General features: G+C 47.3%; 2 protein-coding genes across 5 annotated transcripts in view; both read left to right on the forward strand.

The window, feature by feature from the left end:
* The window catches only part of ANKRD17 (ankyrin repeat domain 17), a 51,163-nt gene extending 38,221 nt beyond the window's left edge, over positions 1-12,942 (forward strand). For all 4 annotated transcript variants that reach the window (XM_033059461.1, XM_033059462.1, XM_033059463.1 and 1 more), the window contains 15 exons: positions 322-535; positions 862-1,037; positions 2,505-2,667; positions 3,025-3,120; positions 3,316-3,432; positions 3,905-4,076; positions 4,310-4,757; positions 4,842-4,997; positions 5,197-5,346; positions 5,605-7,256; positions 8,244-8,441; positions 9,025-9,273; positions 10,978-11,153; positions 11,256-11,420; positions 12,333-12,942. In XM_033059461.1, coding sequence (XP_032915352.1) covers positions 322-535; positions 862-1,037; positions 2,505-2,667; positions 3,025-3,120; positions 3,316-3,432; positions 3,905-4,076; positions 4,310-4,757; positions 4,842-4,997; positions 5,197-5,346; positions 5,605-7,256; positions 8,244-8,441; positions 9,025-9,273; positions 10,978-11,153; positions 11,256-11,420; positions 12,333-12,392 — 4,192 coding nt within the window. In that variant the 3' untranslated portion in view covers positions 12,393-12,942. The remainder of the gene's footprint in view (positions 1-321; positions 536-861; positions 1,038-2,504; positions 2,668-3,024; positions 3,121-3,315; positions 3,433-3,904; positions 4,077-4,309; positions 4,758-4,841; positions 4,998-5,196; positions 5,347-5,604; positions 7,257-8,243; positions 8,442-9,024; positions 9,274-10,977; positions 11,154-11,255; positions 11,421-12,332) is intronic.
* A 2,241-nt stretch (positions 12,943-15,183) lies between these two features.
* On the forward strand, positions 15,184-19,003 carry LOC116996802 (cytochrome c oxidase assembly protein COX18, mitochondrial). The gene is made up of 6 exons (XM_033060795.2): positions 15,184-15,270; positions 16,619-16,723; positions 16,931-17,094; positions 17,493-17,605; positions 17,773-17,883; positions 18,564-19,003. The coding sequence occupies exons 3-6, from the start codon at positions 16,950-16,952 to the stop codon at positions 18,744-18,746; spliced, it is 552 nt and encodes a 183-aa protein (XP_032916686.1). The 5' UTR covers positions 15,184-15,270; positions 16,619-16,723; positions 16,931-16,949; the 3' UTR covers positions 18,747-19,003.
* Positions 19,004-25,670: the final 6,667 nt, after the last annotated feature.

Consider the following 25,670-nt stretch of genomic DNA (forward strand, 5'->3'; position numbering starts at 1 on the left):
CATTTATGCCATGCTTTTGTATCCATTGGGAGGTAGAAAGCAGCTCAGGTGTTGAGCTGCACAGGTACAAGCAAAGGGCCAAGCACAGGTTGTGAATTACAAACATACCTCAGAAGAGATGCCCTTCAGTTTGAAGCAATCAGAAAGTAACATGCATGGTGTGTCTGAGTGGAAATGCTTGTCCTAAACGATGCTGCTGTGGAGAGCCTTTTGTAGTTTCAGAAGTTGGTGTGCACCTGATAGTTCAGCCTTGTGTAAATACTCTGCCTTCATTAGTTATAGTCATTTATCTGAATTTTTTGGTTGGTTCTTCTCTTTCAGAACTGGTAGTAAATTGGGCATTTCTCCCTTGATGCTGGCAGCCATGAATGGGCACACTGCTGCTGTCAAGCTGTTACTGGACATGGGCTCTGATATAAATGCCCAGATCGAGACCAACAGGAATACAGCTCTGACTCTGGCCTGTTTCCAAGGAAGAACTGAGGTGGTCAGCCTGCTGCTTGACAGAAAAGCTAACGTGGAACACAGAGCCAAGGTAAAGAGCAAACAGGTGGGGGGGGTCTCCATGTCATCATGTTGTTAACTGATTTTTTTGCCTCTGTGCAAGTCAATGAGTTCTCTAGCCCAGTTAACTGAACCAGACATTGTATAGAAAAAACATGGCTGCATTTAAGGGCTAAGATATGGGTGGCTGCAAAGCTCATCCAAAAATGTGTTTCTTCAAAAAAGTGTTGATACATATTCAGGTGCTTACAAGTGTACAGGTAGCAATCCATTGTGTTTGTAAGTTCAATAAATACTGTGTCAGGTCAGCCACTCACCCCTCACTAATGGCTTCCTTCTCCTGCTTGCCTGTCCCAGACTGGTCTCACCCCGTTGATGGAAGCAGCCTCTGGGGGATACGCGGAGGTGGGCAGGGTCCTGCTGGACAAAGGGGCAGATGTCAACGCTCCCCCAGTACCTTCATCCAGAGATACAGCTTTAACCATTGCAGCAGACAAAGGGCACTACAAGTTCTGTGAGCTCCTCATCAGCAGGTACGGTGTTTGCAAGTGAGCAGCTTAAAGAGAAATAAGTGTTTAGACTTCGTTTTCCCAATCTAAATAATACAGTAATTTCACGAATACAAGCCGCACCAATTTGACTAAGATTTTGCTCCTAAACCGGAAATGCGGCTAATAATCAGGAGCGGCTAATACAACCTCAGAAGTGCCTGCCAGGGTGCTGAGCCGAGCAGCTGCAAAGTCGGCATTTTGCGATTGTTACAAATCGCTACTCTGTTGCACCGCGGGTGGAGCCTGGCTCCCTGTAGGCAGCACGGGGGGCGGGGAGAGAGGCGGGAGAGCTCTCTTTCCTCCTCTGCCACAGCCCAGGGGAGAGACGGGGGGGGCCCGGCGCCGCCATTGCCGTGGCCTGGGGAGGAGAGGAGGGACCCGGGCCGCCCCTACCGCGGCCCGGGGAGGGGGGGGGAAGCCCGCGCCGCCATTGCCGCGGCCCGGGGAGGAGAGGGGAGACCCGGGCCGCCATTGCCGCGGCCCGGGGAGGGGGGGGGAAGCCGGCGCCGCCATTGCTGCGGCCCGGGGGGGGGGGGGGAAGCGCGCGCCGCCATTGCCGTGGCCCGGGGAGGGGGGGGGAAGCCGGCGCCGCCATTGCTGCGGCTCGGGGAGCCGACGGGAGCCCCGCGGAAGCCATTGCTGCGGCTCGGGGAGCCGACGGGAGCCCCGCACTGGCATTGCTGCGGCCCAAGGAGGGGGGGGGAAGCGTGCGCAGCCATTGCTGCGGCTCGGGGAGCCGACGGGAGCCCCGCGCAGCCATTGCTGCGGCCCAGGGAGGGGGGGGGAAGCGCGCGCCGCCATTGCTGTGTCCCGGGGAGCCGACGGGAGCCCCGCGCAGCCATTGCCGCGGCTTGGGGAGCCGACGGGGTGCTTTGTCCCCGCCCGCCGCCGCCGCGGCAGGAGCGGGGAAACTCCGTCCCTGCCCGCCGCCGGCGCCACGGGCGCGGGAAAGCTCCATCCCCGCCCGCCGCCGCTGCCGTAGGAGCAGGGGAAGCTCCGTCCCTGCCTGCCACCGCGGGGCAGCGCCGACCCGGGGTGACCGAGCCCAGTGGCAGCGCCGGGCTGGGCCATCTGGCCCTGTCAGCGGCCCCTAGCGGGCCGAGCCTGCACAGTCTTAGCTCAGCCAGTAAACCCCGCCCTCCCGCGGTTCTGTTAATAATTGCACGCAGGTCCTCGCTGCAAACGACAAAGCGGCTTATATTCGGGTGCGGCTTATCTATGGACAAAAACCGAAATGTTTGCCAACACCCAGAGATGCGGCTTATATTCAGTGCGGCTTGTATTCGTGAATTTACTGTACTTCCAAATACCCTGTGAAGGGTTAGTAAATGGGAGAGGTTCTGTGTGTCTGACTTTCACTACATGATTTAATTTATCCCAGTTCTTGGGGTCAGAGTGCTTCCTTTTGCCCAAATGCAGGTTTTTGATGGAAGGTGTTTGGTTTTGTAGGGGAGCTCACATCGACGTGCGGAACAAGAAGGGGAATACTCCGCTGTGGCTGGCAGCAAACGGCGGGCATCTCGATGTTGTCCAGCTGCTGGTCCAGGCTGGAGCTGATGTGGATGCAGCTGATAACAGGAAAATAACTCCTCTCATGGCAGCCTTCCGAAAGGTAGAATGTGTAGCTTGGTTCTTAGCTAGGATTATCTTGCTCATCCCTACATAGCTGTTAGAGGTAGAACATACTGACATCAGTTACCAAAAAGGCAGAAGCTTGTGCCAAGGACTTCTGCAGTCAGGGCAACCTGACTAGAGGTAGTGACTTGCCTTCTCTGGCGTCAGAAATGTGCAGAAGTATGCCTCACTAGTTCAGAAGGTGAGAAGGATCTAAAAAAAAGTGTTGAGAGCTTCATGTGTTGAGGAATTGCAAATAAATACTTTGCAAGGAGGGCTGGGACTGAAGTGTTTCTCAGTAAGGCAGAGGCAGCTACTCTGATAGAAAGTGTTGTTGCTGGAATTTGTTTTGCAGGGTCATGTGAAGGTGGTGCGTTACCTGGTGAAAGAGGTGAACCAGTTCCCGTCCGACTCGGAGTGCATGAGATACATAGCAACCATCACTGATAAGGTAAGGTGGCAGGGAAGGAAATGCTTGAGAAGGAGCAGGGCTGTGTCTCAGCTTCAGCGACAGTGATACCAATTCTCTCTAGCTCGTTGGCCACCAGATTTCATTCAGAGCACGAGTCCCATTGGAACTTTTGAGGAAAACAGCAGGAAATGAGAACACGTGGCACTTTGTACTCGATGTCCTTTGTCATTTCAGGAGATGCTGAAGAAGTGCCACCTGTGCATGGAGTCAATCGTTCAAGCCAAAGACAGACAGGCTGCAGAAGCCAACAAAAACGCAAGCATTCTGCTGGAGGAACTGGACTTGGAGAAGGCAAGTGCAAAGAGTTGCAGCTGGCAATTCTTCCCCCTTAAAATTCCAATTTCGTGTTCCTTCAAGATGATAAGGTTGGTGAAAGTAGTTATTGGGGTATAGGAGTGGGTGTAATCACCATAATTGGAGTGTCTGCAGCTGAGCATCCTGTTGTTCAGGTAGTCCTTTAACTTTGCTGTTATTCAGAGACATTGGATCAGGTAATGCCAATAGAACTGTTTCCTCTGTACCAAAAGAGGGATTTCTGAATACAAGGAGTCAAAAAAATGAGTATGGCATTTTCTAGTCATACTCATATGGATCTTAGGTCTAAACCCTATTTTGTGTCTTAAATATTAAAAAAATTAACTAATTTGCTAAAAGTCATGGTACTGTAGTAGAAATAATAGAAATGGAAGGAAATAAAAAGCATTTGTATTTCTTGAAATGCAGAGGACATCTTGTAATGCTGTTCCATGTGCTTGCCTTGTAGCTAAGGGAAGAAAGCAGGAGACTGGCTCTGGCTGCCAAAAGAGAGAAGAGAAAAGAGAAAAGGAGGAAGAAAAAAGAAGAACAAAGGCGAAAACTAGAAGAAATAGAAGCAAAAAATAAAGAGAATTTTGAACTTCAAGCTGCTCAGGAGAAAGAGAAGTTAAAAGCTGAAGGTGATTACTCTAATTATTTCAAGAAAAGAATAAAATTGGGTATGAGCCAGTGTGATATCCATAATAGATTTATGGATGTCTCATAGTCAGGGGTTTTGTGTGTTTCTTGGAGCTTTGTAAAAAAAGTTAGTCCTAAAGTTGTTTGATAGGACAGGTGTGATGTGGAAAGCAAAATGTTCAGGTATCCTCAAACCAACTAAATTACTGGTGCTTTTTCTTTGCTGTTGTGTCAGATGATCCCGAGGTCCCAATGGAACCTCCCAGTGCTACCACCACCACCACCATAGGTATATCTGCAACCTGGACAACGTTAGCAGGCTCTCATGGGAAGAGAAATAACACCATCACCACCACGAGCTCCAAGAGGAAAAACAGGAAAAACAAAGTAACGCCTGATAATGTTCAGATTATATTTGATGATCAGCTCCCAATTTCCTATAGCCAACCTGAGAAGGTGAACGGGGAGTCCAAGAGCAGCAGCACTAGTGAGAGTGGTGACAGTGACAATATGAGGATCTCCAGCTGCAGTGATGAGAGCAGCAACAGCAACAGCAGCCACAAAAGTGACAATCATTCCTCGACAGCTGTCACTAACACACAGAGCAACAAAAAACAACCCTCGGTGCTCGTCACTTGTCCAAAGGATGAGAGGAAAGCAGTCCCTGGCAAGTCATCCATCAAGTAAGTTCCTGTGACCGTGCATGCAAAGGGCAGTCATCCTTTTCTTTTATTCCACATAATGACAGCAATTAATTCCTTTTGCAGGTTGTCTGAAGTTATTAATGAAGTGACGAGTAATTCCTTGTCTACTTGCACAAAGTCCGCTCCTTCTCCCCTTTCTTCTCCAAACGGAAAGCTAACCATTGCTAGTCCTAAACGTGGTCAGAAAAGGGAAGAAGGTTGGAAGGAAGTTGTCAGAAGGTGAGCAGAATAATTCCCCTAATTCCTTTGACGCTGTCCTTTGTGCAGCCTTCCTTGGATGATCTTCTTAGTGGGTTTGAGATCTCACAGAGTTGCTGCTGCATAGGTAGATTCAGAAAATAGTGTTTTTTTGACCAGCCTGCCCACAGCTTCTTGCCATGGAAGTGTTTCCTACTTAATATTGTCCTTTTTTATATAGATCCAAGAAGGTTTCTGTCCCATCAACTGTGATTTCCAGAGTTATTGGCAGAGGAGGGTGTAACATCAACGCGATCCGGGAGTGCACGGGAGCGCATATAGACATTGACAAACAGAAGGATAAAACTGGAGACCGAATAATCACAATAAGGTGAGCAGGGTCCTGTGTTGGCTCTGTCCTGTGGGTGTTCTCTCCTTGTTGAGTGTTTGTCTGAATAGGGAAATTGAAGGCTTCATCTGGAATAGAGTACCACCAGCAGCAGGTACAAAAGAGAGCTTGTGAGACAAGGTGAAATGTGCCTGTTGGGGTTCTGTGTTTCTGTTAGGGGCTGGATCGTGTGTGGGAGGTCTTTGGCTCTAATGTGTGTAAACGCTTCTGGTGCACTTTCCCTGTCCTGCCTTTTTGTAGGGGTGGCACAGAATCCACCAGACAGGCCACACAGTTGATCAACGCTCTGATTAAGGATCCAGATAAGGAAATAGATGAACTTATTCCAAAGAACCGTTTGAAAAGTTCAACTGTCAATTCCAAAATAGGGTCCTCGACACCTGCCACCACTACAGCTGCTAACAGTTCTCTGGTGGGCATCAAAGTGACCACCGTAGCTGCTTCGTCGACATCTCAGACGGCCTCCGCGCTCACCGTGCCTGCCATCTCCTCAGCATCCACTCACAAAAGCATTAAGAACCCTGTGAACAACGTGCGGCCCGGTTTCCAGGTGTCTCTCCCGCTGGCGTATCCTCCTCCGCAGTTTGCACACGCGCTCCTGGCCGCTCAGACGTTCCAGCAGATCCGTCCGCCCCGGCTGCCCATGACGCACTTCGGAGGTACCTTCCCGCCGGCTCAGTCCACGTGGGGCCCGTTTCCCGTCAGGCCGCTGAGCCCCGCGAGAGCCACCAACTCGCCCAAACCTCACATGGTGCCTCGCCACAACAGCCAGAACAGCAGCGGCTCTCAGGTGAATCCGGCAAGCTCTATGACCACGAGTCCCACGGCGACGACGACTTCAGTGGCCTCCACCGTGCCTGGATCTTCGGCGAGCGGCAACAACCCGAGCTCCCCTTCGGTCAGGAGGCAGCTGTTCGTCACGGTGGTGAAGACGTCCAACGCCACCACCACCACCGTGACCACCACGGCGAGCAACACGAGCACAGCGCCCACCAACACCACGTATCCAACTCCTACTGCCAAAGAACACTACCCCGCATCTTCCCCCTCGTCCCCCTCTCCTCCCGCGCAGCCGGCGGGCGTCTCCCGGAGCAGTCCTCCCGACTGCGCCGCGGCCTCTCCCAATAAAGGTGCGCCTCCGGCTGAGCCGGAAGCGGGCAGCCCGCCCGCCGTGGATGCCGGCGGCTCGACCAGCGGCAGGCAGCCCAATCCTGGGACCAGCAGCTCCTCTGTGCACGCTGCTCATCAGCAGCCCCCGGGAGCTCCTCTGCCCGAGGCCAGGCCCCCTCTCCAGCAACCTCAGGTTCCTGCACCAGATCCTCGCATGGTCGTGCCTCCAAGTTTAGCAGCGCCGAGCTCGTCGGCTCCCGCGGTGGGTGCGAGCACGGCTCCCATGACCTACCCCGTGCCCCAGACGTCCATGGGGTCTGCTCAGCCCGCAGCCAAGATGGAAAGCCCAGCCATCAGACCGCCTGTCCACGGAACCGGCAGCGTCCCCAAGAATGCAGCCCCTGCGCAAAGCTCCTCCGTCGCAGTCCTCAACGTTAACCACATCAAAAGGCCCCACAGCGTTCCTTCTTCAGTGCAGCTTCCTTCTACCTTAAGTACACAAAGTGCTTCTCAGAATTCGGCCCACCCGGCGAGCAAGCCCATGGGGAACAACTTCAGTGCTACTCTGCCTTTCGGGCCCTTTAGTACGTTGTTTGAGAACAGCCCCACGTCCGCTCACGCCTTCTGGGGCGGGTCCGTCGTTTCCTCTCAGACAACACCAGAATCCATGCTATCAGCAAAGTCCTCATTTTTGCCAAATTCAGATCCGTTACATCAGTCTGATACTTCCAAAGCCCCAGGTTTTAGGCCACCGTTACAGAGGCCAGCTCCGAGTCCCTCAGGTAACCCTCTGGCTTGCGTCCATACCATAATAATGCGATTTATTCTTGTGGTTTTTTTAAGCCAAGTTGAGTTCATTTTGAGTGCCCTGGCACATCTAGTAACTGTTTGGCAGCTGATGGGCTTGATAAAATAGGATTTTTGCCATTCCAGTCTGTTCCTCTCCAGTAGCTGAGATAATAAAACACTTATTTCCACCCCCCTTCCCTGCCAGATAGTGACTGTTGTAGTTTGTGATACCTTGTCCTGAAGCTGCAGAAAAATACGCAGCATCTTGGAAGGGTCAGGATGGTGAAAAAAGTGGTGTTTTGTTATGACCTTGTAACTTACAAAAGGTGTCTTAACTACTAAATTTAATCCAAAAAATGTCATTTCCTTGATTGCCTGATTTTTTTAGCGAGATCTTGATCTTGCTGCCCAAACTGGAGGCCAAGGGGGTTGTCACAGAACCTGTTACGTAGCTTCCAGAAATGACATGGTTTGGACCATCTCTGTCTGTTTTTTGTAGCACCACTGAGGTGTTAATGGATTGAGAGATAGAACAGCATGTCTTCCTGATTACGATGGTTGAATTTTTTCATCTTGGCATACCAGTCAGCATTTTGACTTTGGCCCTGTATGCCCCTAAGGTACACAAATGCATAAGTCTTAGGTCCCTAAGTTTTTATTTTTCCCTGTCTTCATTGAAGAGGACTTGAAGGGAGCAGTGATTCTTGTATTTTGAATATTTTGGCTAATTGGTGACATTTTGTGTTAATGGAATAAGAATCATTCTGGATTTAGGTAGACAGCACAACTGCCACATGCTGCATAGACTTGCAGAGTGTGAAGCTGAATACTCCAGTTTCCTTTGGAAAATTCTAACACACGCCCCCAAAGATGGATTGGCTAAGAGTTTTCCTTTCTTCCTTTTTATTTCCGTGATACAGGTGACCTCCTGATGGAGTGTTGGAGTTCTGGGAGTCACTTGTGCCCGTTTTCTCTTGCAGGTATTGTCAGTATGGATTCTCCCTATGCTTCTGTAACACCTTCTTCTACACACCTGGGGACCTTTGCCTCGAACCTGTCGGGAGGGCAGATGTATGCGCCCGGCACGCCGCTGGGCGGAGCGCCTGCAGCTGCTAACTTTAACAGACAGCATTTCTCCCCCCTTAGTTTATTGCCTCCATGTTCATCAGCATCAAATGGTGAGTTCTGGTCAGCAGGAAGCTGCTGAGAAGCTGCTGTGTGCATGAAATTGCCTCGCAGAACTGCATAAAGAATTCTGGAGACAGTCCTTAGGGCAGGTTCTGCTACTTTACCTTTGGCCCCTGCAGTTAGGAGTTTTTTGGATGGAAAACTAATAAGCTGTTGAGTGCTGATTTATTTAGGGAATATGTTGGTCTGTTTTATTGGGAAGAATAATGACCTCAGGGAACAAATCAGAAAGAAGAAGAAAAAACAAACCCAACAAAAACGTGGGTTTATGTGGACTTAATTCAGCTCTGGTTTAGGATATAATCCTCAAATCCTCTGTTGCTGATAGACAGTGATGCTTAGTTAAGGTTTTGTGGTGCGTGTCCTCCAGTGGCTGAGCTGCCAGGGTGTGATAAGCATTTTATATAAGGGATTAAATCAGTGGTGAGTATCTCTGTGATCTGGAAATAAAACTATCCTGAGGTGGATGAATCTGGCATTAACCAGCTCCCCAGTGTCAGTTGTTGGACATGGAAGGATAGGTTTGTGGGATCTGGCTGCCATCACTGAGTGCTCCTGTTGCTCTCCTTGCAGAATCTCCTGCTCAGTCCGTGTCCTCTGGAGTCCGAGCACCCTCTCCCACCCCTTCAGCAGTGTCCTTGGGATCAGAAAAACCCAGTAACGTTTCTCAGGACAGAAAAGTTCCTGTTCCTATTGGCACTGAACGGTCTGCACGTATTAGACAAACTGGAACGTCTACTCCTTCTGTAATTGGGAGCAACTTGGCTGCCCCAGTGGGACACAGTGGGATCTGGTCCTTCGAAGGTATAGGTGGCAGTCAAGGTACGTGTTCATGGATGCACTGGAACTGATCACACCATTGTGTTTGCCAAACTTGTCTTCAGCACAGGAGGGTGCAGAACTGAGTGCCTGAGAACACAGAAATGTTCTCTCTGAAGGATTTGGAGCAAGGCTTCTCTTAGCCTTCCTCTCCACTTAATGGTTTTAATGAGGTTTCTGAAACCCTCAGGGGTTTTGAAACATCCTGACTGTGAAGATTTGGTAGTCCAAATAAGAGCAGGAAAAATAAAAACAGAATTTACAGGGATGAACTCAGTGAGTTTCCTTGAATTTAGGAAGAGGGGAAATTCAAGTCCCACAAGATAACTGTCTGCAGTTTTTTGTTCATAAAGAGATTGTTTGTACTCTAGGAGTTGATACTTAATTTGTAGCTAAGGTGGAACATTTTGTGCTGAGGATGGTGCTTTTATAAAGTGGTAATATTCCACATTTGAGTTACCTTTGTTTTTTTCAGCCATTTGCCACCTCCTGGTACAAGGCTCTTGGCTCTCCTGGAGTCACATAGAATTTAGTATTTCAGATTTTAGTGTTTCAGGTTTTAGTCACTATTTCAGTTAGTGATGTTGCAGCTTTTCTTACCAAACTTGTCAGGAGTCTTGGATGCAGTTTCTGGGACACTGATAAACTTTTTCCATATTGATTAGGGTTTTTGTGGGGAGTTGTAATTTCTTTAGGTTTTTTTGCTTGGGATGGGGGACTGTGTCAGATTGGGCCTCTGGATGTCCTGTCAGCCTCCTGCACAAAATGAGGTTTGCCATGAGTTCTGCCTGTGTTGCTCAAGGCTTTTTCCAGTCTGCTCTGGAAAACCTATGAGGATTGGAACTGCTCCACCTCTCAGAGCAATCTGATTGCTCCTTGTCTGAGTCCAGACAGCTGAAGGTTTTGATTGACTGACTGTGCTGGAGTTTTTCCCCAAATACAAACCCTTTTTTTACTTCACTAGGGGTCTTTTCCCAGAGAAAGCTTTAGAAATTGACTCTTTACTTGCATTGTGTGGCTGTGAAACTTGTCCTTTGTGCCTGTCTTGGCTTTTGGGATACTGCTTGCTTTCTGCTTTGGTCAGTTACTTCAACATTTTGATTTTCAGTTCCCAGTGGGATTGGCTCTTCTCTACTTGTGTGTTAGGGTGCCTCAGAAATGTTTCTGTACTCTTTCTCCAAATACACTTATGTTTTGTTTTGAAAATTGGATTTCTGGATGTCTGGGGTTTGAACTGTAGCACCAATACCAAGCTGCCTCTGGTGAATTCACAGAGTTAGGATGTGAGGATATGTCTGCAGCTGGTCATTTTCTGGTCTTGGTTTGCACAGACACTTCTGTGTCCCTTAGAATATTAAATAGTTAATGGAAGAATGGTAGTGAAGTAGAGCAAATAGCCTTCATAGTGTACGTACCCTTTCCACAGCACCGAAGGCACGAGGGATTGAGGTTTTTGGAGGAGGGAGAGTTAGCCCAAATTCCAGCTTTACTGTTGAGATGGAGGAAAGGTTCAGGGGCCGTGCTCTGGTGGCAGGTAACTGTCCCAAACTCCTGGCAGTGGCTCAGGGGGCTGCAGGGGGCCATTCCTGGTGTTCTCCATCCTGTGTGCTCCTGAGCTCTGGTCCGGGTGGAAGCCTGGGAGCTGCAGACGGGCGGTGGGGCTGCCATGGGTGATGCTGAGGGTGACACCGTGTGTCTGTGCTGCAGATAAAGTGGACTGGTGTCACAGCGGGATGGGGAGCCACATGATCCACAGGCCCATGTCCGATCCGGGCGTGTTCTCACACCAAGCCATGGACAGAGACAGCACGGGAATCGTGACGCCTTCCGGTACATTCCATCAGCCCGTCCCTGCAGGATACATGGACTTCCCAAAAGTTGGGGTAATGACCTCCTTGGCCCCGATACGCAGCGTGAATCCCCTCCTGTCCTTCTGTCTGTGCATTTGTGAAAGCATCCTGACTGTTGCTTTTCCTTCCCCTCAGGGAATGCCTTTTTCTGTGTATGGGAACGCCATAATTCCTCCTGTAGCCCCCATCACAGATGGTACTGGAGGCCCCATCTTTAACGGGCCTCATGCTGCTGACCCATCTTGGAACTCGCTGATAAAGATGGTTTCAAATTCCACAGAAAACAATGGGCCTCAGACGGTAATTGTTCCATTTTTTTACACTGTGTGTTTTACTCAGAACATAGCATGATTCCTATCTGTGTAGTTATGCATTTGGGACAAGAAGTCTCAGGGCAGAATTTCATAGGAAAAGCCAGTTTACATGCTGTTGGTTAAGCTTTCCCTTGCCAAGAAGGGAACACAGCAGCAGGACTGCTGCTGGGCTCTGCAGTTCAGCATGATGGGACTGTGTTAGGAGCACACGGAGGAAGGGTGTAAAGCGGCTCTTTAGGAAGGGACTAAGTAGCTCTTTGCTGCTCTGATCTTGCCTGGCTTGTCCACTAAATATAATTTAGGCAGAGGGATTAATTCCCCTAAACCTCTTGTTCGTGCTCAGGAACTAATACTATAATGGAACATCAGTAGCTCTAGCTAGATTATGTCCTGTGCTTATGTTTAATTAGACAGTGATCCCTGTTACACGGTTACTAAATGAGGATGTTTCTGGGCTTAATTTGCTTGGGAATGATCCAGGCTGTGGGGAGCAGCTCAGCTCTGATAGCCCATAGGTGTGAGGCAGAGAGGGTTTGGCCACAGTTCAGGTTTGGCTCTGACGTGGCTTCTCGCCTCTGTGAGGTGATTTCTGGTTTTATGAGGAAACTTTGCCCCCCCTAAGAAAGCTTTGCTTGGTTGGACTTGGGATTCCCCAGAGCTGAAGGTATTAGGGGAAAATCAGGTGGCAGAAATCAAGTTCTTGTTTGTCTGAACTTAAGGTCAAGAGGAGAGCAAGTCCCTTGCTCTGGGAGCCGGAGGGATTTGGGAGCTGGGCTTGCAGATGATGTGCTGTGAATTGTGCTGGAGAGGAAGAGCCGTGAGCCCTGCAGTGTCCCTGTGAGCTGAGCCCTGCTCGGAGCAGCCCCAGGCGCGGTGTTAACGCAGGTCTCTGTTGCAGGTGTGGACTGGAACTTGGACACCTCACATGAACAGTGTGCATATGAACCAACTGGGCTGAGTGGGATCAACGTGCTGGCCTTGAGATTCCTTCTTTTGCAGAGGAAACCACAATTGGCAGAAACAGTTTATGTGCTCCCAGATCATTCTACTGATGTGCTTGACTGAAGTGTGTAGGCTTTTTGCAGAAGAACTTACTAACTGACCTTTTTCTGTGAACATTGTGACCGCCCATTCCCCACCATCATATGTTTCAACTTAGTTAGACTTTCTTCTTTCCTTTCCTCCTCTTTTTTTTTTTTTTTTCTTTTTTTTTTTTTTGACATAACTTTCTGTTGAAGCTGTTCTTTGGCTGGTTGGTTTTAGTACTGTAAACTGCTTCTGAGCAAACACAGAAATTTAGCAAAATTATGTAAACTTGATCCTGAAGTTTTAGAATGGCAAATAAATGTACAATTGTTTACATAACAAATGGCTAAGCAGAAAGTAAATTTCAATATGTCAGTTATAGAGGCTCTACTTTATGTAGACTTAAATTAATGTGAGATATGTACCTTCATATTCAGAAATCTGGATGTTTCCTTCATACATTAAACTATTAATAAGCATAACTTTTCTACTTGTGTAATTTAAGTGAGTTATAAAAACACCCCAGGCGTTGTCAGAGGGCATTTTCCAAATGTGTGTTGGATTTTTTTGAGAATGCACACTTTCTCTGTTTGACATTTGGGGAGAGCTCCCCTGCTGAAGGCTCCAAAGGCAGGTTTGTCCCAGAATAAGGCCCGTGAAGACTTATTTGGAAGCATCCAAGTGGGAATTCCCGTGCACATTGTCAGGAGCTGTCACCTGTGGACAGCAGTAGCAGAAGATGAAGGAGGGTAGGTCCTGTGAGGCTGGGCTGGGTGGGCAGTGACACAGATTCAGTCAGGATCTCCGTGCAGTTCCCTTACAGAGCGTTTAAAGGAGATCCACAACTCGGATTTAAGAAGTATTATTTGGTTTTATTGTGATTCCTCCTTTGAAAACCAAGAAAACACCTCAGCTGGCCACAGAAATGACTTCCTTTTAAAACTCTTGTGATATTTGAGGTGTCCACAAACGTTTTGCATACCCAAGGCCATATGCCTGCCCTTAGGTGCTGCTCTGAATAAAAGCAAGTTCCTTCTTCCAGCTGTCTGATCTCCTGAAATACATCCTGTGAAGATGGTGGTAGCAAAATGGATCCCAAAGTGAGGAAGTGCTCAGAAAATGTGGTGGGGTGAGTGCCCTTCCCCTCTGCTGCAGTCATTTGCTGCAGGCTTTAGTGCTGTCCAGGGTTATTAATTATTAATCCCCCTGAGAAACAGTGCTCAGTATTTATTACCACCATGAATTCCCAAGTCCTCTGTTTACCTGAGAGTTTAATCCATGCCTGGGGCAGTAACAGCCCTGATGCCACCACCGTGGCTGTGGGCTGGGCACGGGACATCCTGGCTGGGGGGAATTTGGACCATTTTTAGTCCCAGATACTTTTTCTTTTCAACCCCCCACAATGTAATGCTTTTTATTCCTACAATAAACCAAGGAACACACTCTTGGGAGCGGGCGGGTGCTTTTTATTTGGGAAGAGGGAACAGAACCAGAGTTAGGACAAACATGGAAAGGAAGAACATGCTGCACAGTGTGCGTGGTCTAAAGGGTATTTTGACCTCTCCTTGCCCCAGAAGGGGTAAAGAGACACAGTTCAGAACCTGGGGCAGGAGAACACAGCTAGAGTGGAATGATGAAGTGCTTGTTAATGATTAATTACTCCTGAATATGATTTTCAGGCTGAGAGAGTTGGGGCCGTTCAGCCTCGAGAAGAGAAGGTTGTGTGGGTTGATGCCTTAAGTTTCAGCTTTTATATTTTCCAGATTCTGTACTGCATTAGTATATAATTCTGAATTTCGTATGAAGTGTTAGCAAGTTCTCCTCACAGCTTAGTTAGACAAAACATTCCTGTTCCAGCCCAAGAGCCAAGGACACTGCTGCAGCTTCAGGCCCAACAAGTAAGCAACAGCAAATTGAGGAGAGCAATCTGGGAGGATGGGACTGCAAAACCTGGAGCTGGAATTGAACAAAAACTTACAAAAGTTGTGACTCTGAGTCCATCTTGGGTGCAGCCGCAGCTGGGCTCTTGCACTGCCAAGGTGTATCCTTTGAAGGCCTTTTAACAAATACCCTGTTTTGTTCCTTTAACTGTCCAGCCTCTGTTCCAGGTTCCTCATAGCAACCTTTGGTATCTGAAGTGGCCTACAAGTAAGAGGGACTCCCTGTCAGGAACTGTAGTGGTACAAATGGAAAAAAGGGAAATTTAGGTTAGCTATTGGGAAGAAATATTTACTGGAAGAGGGGTGAGACACTGGCACAACCCTGGCAGGGCTCAAACCCAGTTTGAATAAGACCTTCACACAGGGTTTGGTGTGATCATCTGCAGGGCCAGGTTGGGACTCCCTGCTCCTCGTGCCTCCTTCCCAACTCCATCTGATGTGATGGGAGGTGTCTCCCTGCCCTCGGCAGAAGCCTTCGGGGCTGTTCCAAGCTCCATCCCAGGCCCGGTCCGCCCTTGGCGCGCCCTCCGCCGCCATCACGGCCGCGGGGCGGCGCGCGGCCCGCGCACGCGCGGAGGGGAGGAGGGCGCCGCCGGCATGTGGCGGCTGGCGCGGGCGGGCGCGCGGGCCCCGCCGGCCCTGGCGGCGGCGGCGGGAGCGGGGCCGGGGTCGGGCGCCCTCGGCGGCCCTGAGGGCTGGTACGAGTGGGCGGCACAGTCCGCGCCCGTGCACTGGGCCGAGGGCGGGCTAGCGGCGCTGCAGGAGGCCACCGGACTGCCGTGCTGGGCCGCCATCGCCGGCGGGGCCGCCGTGCTGCGCACCGCCGTCACCCTGCCGCTGGCCGCGCACCAGGGCCGGCTCCTCGCCAAGGTGGGAGCGCTGAGGGGCGGGAGCGGCTCTGAGGGGAGCGTTGTGAGGGGACTCTGAGGGGCGGGAGCTGCTCTGAGGGGAGCGCTGTGAGGGGGCTCTGAGGTGAGGGAGCCGCTCTGAGGGGAGCGCTGTGAGGGGGCTCTGAGGGGCGGGAGCCGCTCTGAGGGGAGCGCTGTGAGGGGACTCTGAGGGGCGGGAGCCGCTCTGAGGGGAGCGCTGTGAGGGGGCTCTGAGGGGCGGGAGCCGCTCTGAGGGGAGCGCTGTGAGGGGGCTCTGAGGGGCGGGAGCTGCTCTGAGGGGAGCGCTGTGAGGGGACTCTGAGGGGAGGCCTGAGGGGACTCTGAGGGGAGCACTGTGAGGGGGCTGAGGGAGCCGCGGAATAAACATCACCGTTCTTCTACTGCAGCAGGTTTGGGGGCATTTGGGGTTTGTTTTTTTTTAAAGAAATTTTGTTACATTTTGTGATTTTTTTTTTTGGTTGCTAAAGTGAACATCTTGCGCTCTCTCGTCAAGGAGCCTCATGCTGTGGGAAGTGACTTTGTTCACTGCCAAGTTGTGCCCTCGTGGCCTTTATTTTATTATTCTTGATTTCGTTATTACTTTTAATTACTTTTTATTTATATGTATGTAATTTAAATATTTCTATAATATATATATGTTACATAAAGTATATTGTAAGTAATAACGTAGTATATATGTTTTCTCTTATTATATATTTATATTTGTGTGTTACTATTAGTTTTTATTATTATTTATTCATTTTTATCATTGAGGTGGCATTAAAGCTGGGTTTTTTTAAGTAGCTGATTACAAGCCCTGAATGCGGGCAAAAAGATACTTAAGAATTGCCCTGATTTCAGCTGTGATGGAAATAATTTTCTTCTTAAAAAAGTATAAAATTTAAAAAGAGAAGAATTCTGTCTGCATTTCATGCAGTAGTAAGAGAGTGTCTTTGATTGTTGCTGTAATTATTTGTCACTGTTACCTCCACATGGTTATTTTGTTTAGAGATGAAAGTGTTCACTGATGTTGAACGAGCTGCCTTGTCCTCACAGGAGTTTGCTACCTGTACAGGTGTTAAATTACAGTGATAATTAATATGTTTGATGCCTGTGCTGGTGCTAAATCCTAGAAGGATAATTAATATGTGCAGTAGCCACAGGGGTATGAAATTACGTGGTGGCAATGTGTGTGTTTAATTCCTGTACAGATATTAAATGTTGCAGTGATAATTAATGAGTTTAAAACTTGTTCAGGTATTGACTTGCCAAAGATAACTAATGACAGAGGTGAGGAGATGGAGCAGTTGTTCCTGCCCCTGTGCCCAAACAGTTCTCCTTTTCTTTAGCTAGCTGGAAAACCTGCAGCCTGAGATTAAGGAACTTGCCCAGCGCCTTCGCTATGAAGTTTCAGTGCGTGGGAAGCAGCTGGGGTGGTCTGAAAAGGTGGCCAGGTACGAGGGGGATTGTCCTGAATTCCTGAATCCATTCCAGAATCAGGAAGGAAGGAACATCCCCCAGACAACACTTTTACAGCAAGATTCTACCATTTCCCAAAGCTTAGACTTTCCTTCCCCACCTACAATACATTTATTTATCCTGTTCCCTTTCGGCCGTTACCCATTTCACAGCTCTGAGCTTTTGTTCTCCTCTCCCAACAGGTTCCACTTCGCCAAGAACATGCGGAGGATTGTCTCGGAGCTGTACGTCCGGGACAACTGCCACCCCTTCAAGGCCACCGTGCTGCTGTGGGTGCAGGTCCCCATGTGGGTCTGCGTGTCCCTGGCTCTGCGCAACTGCAGCGTCGGCGCCTGCGGCCCAGCAGGTGCTGCCCTTCACTCCTGCCCTCAGACACCTTGGCACTTCCAGAGTGCAGTGTCCTGAGCTTGAAAAAAACATAATTTTTTTCAAAACCAGGAAGTAAACATTGTAGGTTACTGCATTCTTATTTTCCTCATTGAATTGTAAAATATTTGAGATGGCGGTATTTTTTATTGCAGATTTACCTGTCTATGGCTGTCATGAGCTAAGCTGGGTCTCAGCTTGCATCTCTCACTTTTCATACTTATATTGGTAGCAGAGTGCTAAACCAAGGGTTTCTGCTTTAATCATACTTACCGTGTGGATAAAGCATACATGGAAACTTTATTTAGCTCAAGTTCTGGCTCACTTGAGACAGCAAATTGTACTGAATTCTGTATTTTCTTCCAATTTTTCCTATAGTACAAGAACAGTTTTCCTCAGGAGGAGCACTGTGGTTTACAGACCTCACAGCACCTGATTCCACTTGGATTTTGCCAGTTTCCCTGGGGCTGGTGAATTTGCTGGTGGTGGAGGTAAGCAGGTGGAATAAACCAGCAGTGGGGACTGCAAAGGGCTGGCACATGAAGGTGGCTGCAGGTTATCGCTGCTCTGAATGCACTGGGCAGAAGTGAGACACAGTCTGTTTGCTCTGTGCGTTTCAATAGAGCTGGTTTGTAACTGTGAGTCTCTCCTCTTTCAGATCTTTGCTTCCCAAAGGAAAATGCCGGTTTCCCGGTTCCAGAGGATTGTTACACACTTCTTCCGCGCTGTGTCCGTGGTGATGATCCCCATTGCAGCCACTGTGCCCTCTGTGAGTACCCAGGTGACCTCTGGGATGTCACCTGTGCCTGCTCTGTTCTGGAGCTGAGAGGACAGCCTGAAGGCCTCAGGTGTTTCACATTTCTACTGCTGTGTGCTTAAAAAAAGTCAGCTGTTCTGTCTATGTGTATGTTTAAATCTTGTTGCCTTTGGAATATTTTTGTTCGAGGAACAAAAGGAAAACTTTTCAAACTTGAAAGGATTTTACATCCTTCATGTAGTCTGATAAAGGAGAGGAAAGCTTGATGTAAAGACATGTAGGCAAATGTTTGTTTACTGGAAACCAGAGTAGTTCTTAAATTAGGAAATTTTCTTTCTTCAAACACTTCTCATTTTTACCAGGCTTTCTACTGCAGAGTATTTTTAACAAAAACAAAGTGTCTGGTTGTTTGGCTCAATTGTAGTTTCAAATACAGGAGTTGAAGCAAGTTTAATATGAATTGATTTAAGAGCTGTCAAGCCTCAGTGTAGATGGCCCTTTTGCCCAGAAGAGTTCAGAGACAGACAGTTACATTCAGATGGAAGCCATTATTGCAGATGAGAGGAGGAGTGTGTTAGGTGAGTCATTTTTATCAATCCCTGGGTGACCACAGCTGTGGTTCAGGAGCTGCCCGAGTAAGAGTGGTGTTTTCCTCGCCTGCAGGGAGCTGACCTGTGCTTGTCTTGTTGCAGTCCATGGCGCTGTACTGGCTGTCCTCGAGCCTGGTGGGACTGTGCCACAACCTCCTGCTGCGCTCTCCCGCCTTCCGCCGGCTCTGCTGCATCCCAAGGACCAAATCCGACTCGGATACTCCTTACAGGGACATGGTGGCTGCCCTGGCCACCAGATACAGCTTTAGGAAACAGCAACACTGAGCTCCAGGGAGAGCTGTCTCAGGAATGAAGCAGTGCTGTTCTAGTGAGATGTACTTACTTGCTGTGTATTTATTTTGCAAATAAAACACTGGCTGGCCATAAAGAAGGAATGGTCAGCAAAAATGTGTCTTTACTGGGAAGCTTTGTTTCAAGGGTGGTTGTTTTGTAGTTGCAATAGTCCAGAAATCCAGGTTTGTCTCCTGAGTTATCGTAAGGAATCGGGCAGGTGAGTGTTGAATAAAACTGTGACTCATATACAGTGCCTCTTTTTCACTCTAAGACCTGAAGGTAAAGGGATTTGGGGTTTTTTTGTTAACCTGATCAGGAATTGTGTACTTTAAGTTTTTTAAATATTCCAGGCTACTACTGTGATGTAAACTAACAAGAAGCAGAATTCTTAATGCAGGCTTGGAAGCATTTATTTGAGTTGTTGAGGTAACCTAGTGGGACTTTACAGAAATGGGCTGAGATACTCTTTCTGACTAAAATCAGCAGTTCAGAGGAAAAAGTGCAGATGCCATTGTACTAGTAACACTGCACTTTACCCGTGGGGATGTTTCACTGATGTCTTTCACTGTTTTCACTGTTAGGAGTCTCAGAACAGCAGTGATAGTGTTGTGTCTGGATGCTGCCAGGATATTCTTACACCAAAAAACTCCCCAAAACAGTTGTGAAACTGAAGGTAAAGCAGCCAAAAGCATCTCATCTAATGGTGTCTAACAGTTCAAAATCCACAGGTAAGGAGATCAGAAGGTATGTAATAGAGCCCTTTGCAGGTCTGCATGGCAGGTAGGATTATGTTCTAGATTATTAAAAGGTCTTACAGATTGCTCTGAATGAGTATTGTCATTTTGCCTCATCTGGAGGTGTTGGAAAAAGACTGTGCAAAGGGGACTGAATTTTTGTCTGGGAGGCTGGTGGTAGAGGGAGCTGGTGCTCCATGCAGTGCTGAGGAAAGTCAGCTCTCCTTGCTCAGCAGTCTCACCTGAGAGGGGCTCACGTTCCCAGCCTGGGAACAGGGCAGGCTGACAACAGCTATGTCTTGTGTGTAGTAAAAAAATAAAGAGATTTCTTGAGAAGCTTAAAGAGGGCTGTGAAACTGATCACTGAAAAATGCCTCACAACTCTCTCAGGACCCCATATGTTCATTGCAGAAAACTGACTTTGTTAGATTTGCAGTTCTCCATTTATTTGTGTTTCTTTTACACCCTTTTAACTCAATAAACTTACACCCAAGACCTGCCAGTGTGAGTTCAAAGAGAATAAGGTTCTCCAGTGAGTGCATTTGGTGGTGGATTTCTGACTTGGTTCAAACACATTGTCCAACCTAAAATCCTTGTCTCAGTGTTTCTAGGAAAGAGGGTCAGAGCTTTGCTGTTTGCCTTTTTATGGTAATGTCATTATTTTGTTGTCAGTCCATGTTGATGAGACAGAGATGGATCAAAGATACATATGATGATGTGTGTCAGGTCCAATGAGTCCTTGACTGCAAGGGCCAGGGGAGACTTCTAGAGAAGAAATCAGAAAAAACCTGTTCCTGTGTTCTCTGAGAAACCTGACTGAAGTGTCTTTAAAAAGCCTGTACAATATTCTTTGTCAATGACACTTTATCATTTAAGTAATGTGATCTATAGCTCTGCTTGATGTAACTGTGTCTCCACCTCTCCTCTTTGCTTCCAGTTCTGGCTTTGCTGAAAACAAAGAAATTTTAAGTAAATTAGCAAAACCCAGTAGTGGTAAAAGAATTGTGGTTTTAGAAAGGGGGGCAGTTTCCTTCCTAATTTCCCTGTGATTATTAGCCTGACACAGTGTAGGTGAGGTGGGATGGCCCCTGTCCCATTCAGGAGTGAGATATCACTATGATCCAACACCTTTCACAGGGTGCTGCAGGGGGTGCTGCTGTCTGCCAGAGAATCTGACACCTTGCCAGTCCACCTGGTCGTTCTTTGGGGTTGTTTTAGAGGGGAATCCAAACTGTTCATCCAAAACTCAGTTACTAGGGTGGGTTCCTTGAAATGCAGGAATTTTTTTCCCAGACTAAGTGTCATTTTTGGCACACTTCCATGGTTTCTGGAAAGGAAAAAAGTGTGGAAGTAGTGCTGAGTGTGCTGCTGTACACACGGGGGTGCTGCAGCTCCTGTCAACCTCAGGCCTGCCAGGTTCTAAAATCCAGGACAGGCAGGCAAGCGTTGGACTGAAACATTTTTCCTCCACCATCTTTCATCTGATGCTGTTTCAGAACTTAATCAGGCTGTCCTTTACAGTGTACGCTTCTTTTCCACCTCGCTGCCATGCCCCTTTGAAGTAACCCAGTGTTCAACACTGCTGAGCCTGAAGCTAATGCACAGAACTGGCTCACTGCTCCCTCTTTGTGGCTGAGGATGCCGAAGGGAAGGGGACAGGTGTCAGAACAATCCCTGGTTGTCTTTGCAAAGCCCTCCGTTTGTGCAGCCATGTGGCCAGCTGGCAGCAGGACTCCTTTTTTCACTGATATTATTAACCTACCTGTATTGAATTAATCTGACTGATTTCTGATGGTAAGTAAGGTATTCTTCATTCCTTTGAAGCTCAGCATAGTGCTAAAAGCAGCAGCAGTGACTGCTTTCCTGAGGGAGCTGTTTTGCTCTTTTTCTGAGTTTCAGGGATCACAAAAAATTCAGAATAAGAGATTGGTGCTTTACATCAATGGCACCTTGATGATTTTCATCCATTTTTGCTGCACACAACTGGTGTTAAGGGCTTTGGATTTGGGTAGGGATGCATAAAGAAACTTGTGTAAATTAGGCTCATCATTAAGGTGAGTGCACACATCCATATGTTCCTTTATTTAAGGAGTTGAGCTTTGTGGATTCATTTGCCAGAGTACTTATTCATAATTTGATTGCCTTAATTAACCTTGCAATTTGAGTAATGGCAAATAACTTTTTGTAGCCTGTTTTACTTAACATAATCCCCTAGTTTTGTTTGAAAGAGGAAGAGACTCCTACTGCCTCATTTGTAGGGGCTGGGCTTCTGGATGAAGTCTTCCAGCTCCCAGAATCCCTGGTATTCAAATCCCTCATGAAAGTAAGGGGGATTGTGCTGTATGCTCTGAGGCTTAATATTACCTGGCCTTTCCCTGCCTGGAGAGAGGTAGGGAAAGCACTTCCCTGTGCCAAGTACCCTGCCTTCCTGCAGGGAAATCACACTCCTGTATTCACACTCGAGCAGTACAAAGATGGTTTTGGTACTTGGTGCTGAGAGCAGCTGAGAATTTGGGATGCTGTCTCAAGCACTGATTTTGGCTTTACAAGTCCAAGGCTCAAATGTGTGAAATGGAGGGGACAGAGAGGTTGAAAAGCCGCTTGGAATGTCAGTGGCTACCACACAGGCTGTAAGAATGTTAATTGGAAACAAATGCCAGCCTTCAGCATTGTCCATTCCCGAGGATTGTGGGTTCAGGAGTTTGGGCCTGAGAGTGTTTATCTTGAGTTTTCTGGGGAACTCTTGGTCAGTGGTGTGCACTTGTTCCTGAGGGGGTAGGAGGGAAATCTGTAATAAATGATGGATCCTTGGAAGTGCAAGAGGGCAGCAAGGTCTTTGGATTGTGGTTAAAATGCGCTCTTGCAGCCAAGTACAGCAAGCCAAGAAGTGCTTTTCCACTCTTTTAAGATGACCTAAGATGGGCCAGGAATCTTCAGGCAGAGACACGGTAAGTTTTGAAATACTTCAGCTTGAGCAGGGAAGATCATCTACTTGGCTTTAGTCCTCCTTTCTATTTGAGGGCTGTGATGGATTCCCATTTGTCCTTGTGTGTGTTTTTCACTTTGGGAATGTGTTTAGGAAAATGGTGAACTGTGAACTTTTTCTGACAGGATAGCATTTAAAATATGGATTTCCTGGAAGTTTTCAAAGGCTGGATTTGATTTGAGAGGTCTAGTGGAGGTACCAGAACACTCAAGTCAATGATTTTCTTTCAGCACCTGAGTTTGAACAGAAGACTGACCTCTGTCCTGCTGCCAGAGGTTTATCAAGCATACCTTAGTGGGAGCTGCTGCAGGCACAAAACACGTTCTTCTGGATGAATTCCTGACCTTGAGCCCCTTCTGTCTAGAAAATAAATTATACGATCTTCTACTGGGGGAAATCAGTTGCTTAGAAATGTATCTAATAAAATATAAATAGTGGCAGTACTCTCTAGGCACGTTATTTGTGCTTTGAGGAAGAGTTGGAGATTGAAAGTTGGCAGACAGCAACTTTTTGGAGGTTTCATATCAATGTAGCCTGAACCTTGTGGGTACAACTAAAGGGATTTTAGTTCAGATTTAGTTTAGAATTCAAGTTCTTTGTGCATTTTTTCAAGTCCAGCTGGCTACATAATGAAACAAGATACTTTTTTTTTGAAGGGTCTGTAAAGAGGTACTTGATACTCACTCAGCTGTTTGGAAATATTTCTGTTTCTTATTTTTAGGAATTTCTTTAATACATTGCCAGAGTTACAGTTGAGCAGTAGGTCCTTATTAACTTTTGTAAGTGGAGAAGGTGCAGCTTTGTCAGAAGGGAAATGCAGAAGGATGGAAGTGGATCCATTGATTCCCAAGTGGGGCCATTTGCCAAGAGTCCCTGATTTTCCTCTCTAATCACTGTGCAGTTCATGGTTTTTATTTCATTACTGCCTAAGTGCTTGCTCCAGAGTGCAACTAATAATTCTGTTGTGTTTTACAAAGTAAACAAGCTCAGATTAATTTGCTAATAAAAGCTTTGCTGGTCTTGCATTTTTCCACTTTAAATGCTCTTGCTGGAAGGCTGAGAGATAAGCTTTGTTTGGAGATATTTAGAGTCATGATTTCAGCAATAACTCCCCAGAGACTGACTATGCACATGACAGCAATTTTAAAAGACATATATGGTGACCTTTTCCCTCAGATGCAGATTGTTTAGAGTGAACTAATTGTACAAGTTGAGAGAAAGTAAGAGCAGCGATGCTTTAAACTGCTTTAGTGCTGCATACCTGTACACTGACAGCTGCTCCTGCAGCTGACTCCAGTTCCCAGTGCTGTGCTTTAGTTATTTCCCAGTGTTTCCCACTGCTGCAGCGTGCTGATGTTGGCATGAACCTGTCAAAGTGGAGTAGAGTGTGGCTGACAGACCGCGAGAGCTCAGAGCTTTGGTGTGTGTGCTTTTCCAGTGCTGCCAGCTCCCCAAGGATGGGCTCCAAAACAAGAATAGTCTGGCTTGGGTGTGAGTCTAGATCGTGACGCTTGCTGTCACAAGCTGTTTGCTCTTGTGGCAGTGCAAAATTTGAATTGAAGATGGTGGAAAATCAGGCTGAAAGCTGGGAGGTGCTGAACTGCAGAAGTGAGACTTTGACTACTAAACAGGTTCTAAAAATCCTAAAGATAGGAAATGTTGAATATAGGGAAAAGTGACTCCATTATTCTGGCCAAATGAAATCTGGTGCTTTAGCCTTTTATAATACTTCTCCCCCAGGTTCTGTGAGATGAGAGGATGTTCTGACACTGTTAAATAATGCAAAACACAGATTGGTGGTTCAGGGCTGAGCTGAGGAGCTGTCGTGTTCCTCTGCTGTCAGCATCTGTGGATTTGGGTTGGTTTCTGTCTCTCCTCATTGTTCTTTGGATGAGCATCACTGGGACTTGTGGGCCAAAATTTTTCCAGATTTTGGCCAAGTGTGTTGATTTTTATGCTTCATTTGAGTGAATCCATCTAAATTCATCCTTTCAGAGAGTCTCTGAAATCTCTCTCAGTCTGTTACTACCAGCAGGAATTCTGTGACTGATCTCAGTGGAATAGAGATTTTGTTATTTTCTCCTTTTTCTTCCTCCTGGGAGTAGAATGGTACAAAGTTTGTTTCTTTTTTTATCCCTTTGTTAATGCCAGGATTTGGACGCATACACGGACAAGGAACACATCTCCTGCTTTATCTGTAAAATGCCTGCCAAAAATACTGATCTGATTTAGCAACAAGCACTTGTTTCTCTCCATGATGTACGGGTTATTGCTAAGCCTTGTAGCATGTGTGGTAGGATCCTTTCTGTCTGCTGCCATCTGAATATTTCTGGTTTATGGAAGAAAGCTGAGCAAATAAACTGCTCTTCATCATAGGTCTCTCCAAGTTTAGAACAGCCTTCAGATTGCAAAAGAAAAGCTCTGAGAGGTCAACTGTGTGAGCTCTGTCTAAAGTTTATCACTGATTAAACCCCCGCAGCTTGTTTTATGTAGACTTTTTGCATTTTTTGGGAACAAGCCTAATTGCTTTCCAAGCTTGCAGCCTCTGTTGCCTTTTATTACTAAAATTTGATGTTGGAATGCTGAGTATCTTTGTAAATCCAAGGATGTACCGCCTCAAAGGCTTGATTCTCATGCCATAAAAGCTTTGTGTAGGGAAGTATAAACAAAACTGATTAAGGAATTTTGAAGTGCAGGTTTTATGTAGGGGTTTTGTGCTCCTTCACACCCTGAGGACAGCCAGAAGGCAGATATCTCTGTTGCCTGTCCTAGGAGTTCACTGAACCCTGGAAACAGCAGGACCTGACTCCCAAGAGCTGTTTTCTTGAGGGCAGAAGCCATTTTTGCTCTAAGGAATTTACTCAGGGAACCTCATTAGTGTTATATGTGACATGAATTCACTTCCTGAGACGTGTAACAATCACCCTGGATCAGTGCATCTGGATGACTGAAGTTTCTTTAGTAACCAGGTACAGGTTGGTTTTTATAGAATTATACTTTCTTTATTTCAAGACTACATTATGTCTGTATCCAGGCACAAAGAGGATGTGTGACCTAAGGATGTACATTTTTTTTCCAGAGCTTGCTAAAATGTTGTTTTGCAGAGCTGAGTGCTTAAATTGCAGAGTTGAAGGTGTTGGAGCAGTTTTCTTTATGCTGGTGTGTCTGTGTCACAGTGCCCTGCCACAGACAGTT

The sequence above is a fragment of the Catharus ustulatus genome, chromosome 5, assembly GCF_009819885.2.
Source record: "Catharus ustulatus isolate bCatUst1 chromosome 5, bCatUst1.pri.v2, whole genome shotgun sequence".
Taxonomy (NCBI): Eukaryota; Metazoa; Chordata; class Aves; order Passeriformes; family Turdidae; genus Catharus; species Catharus ustulatus.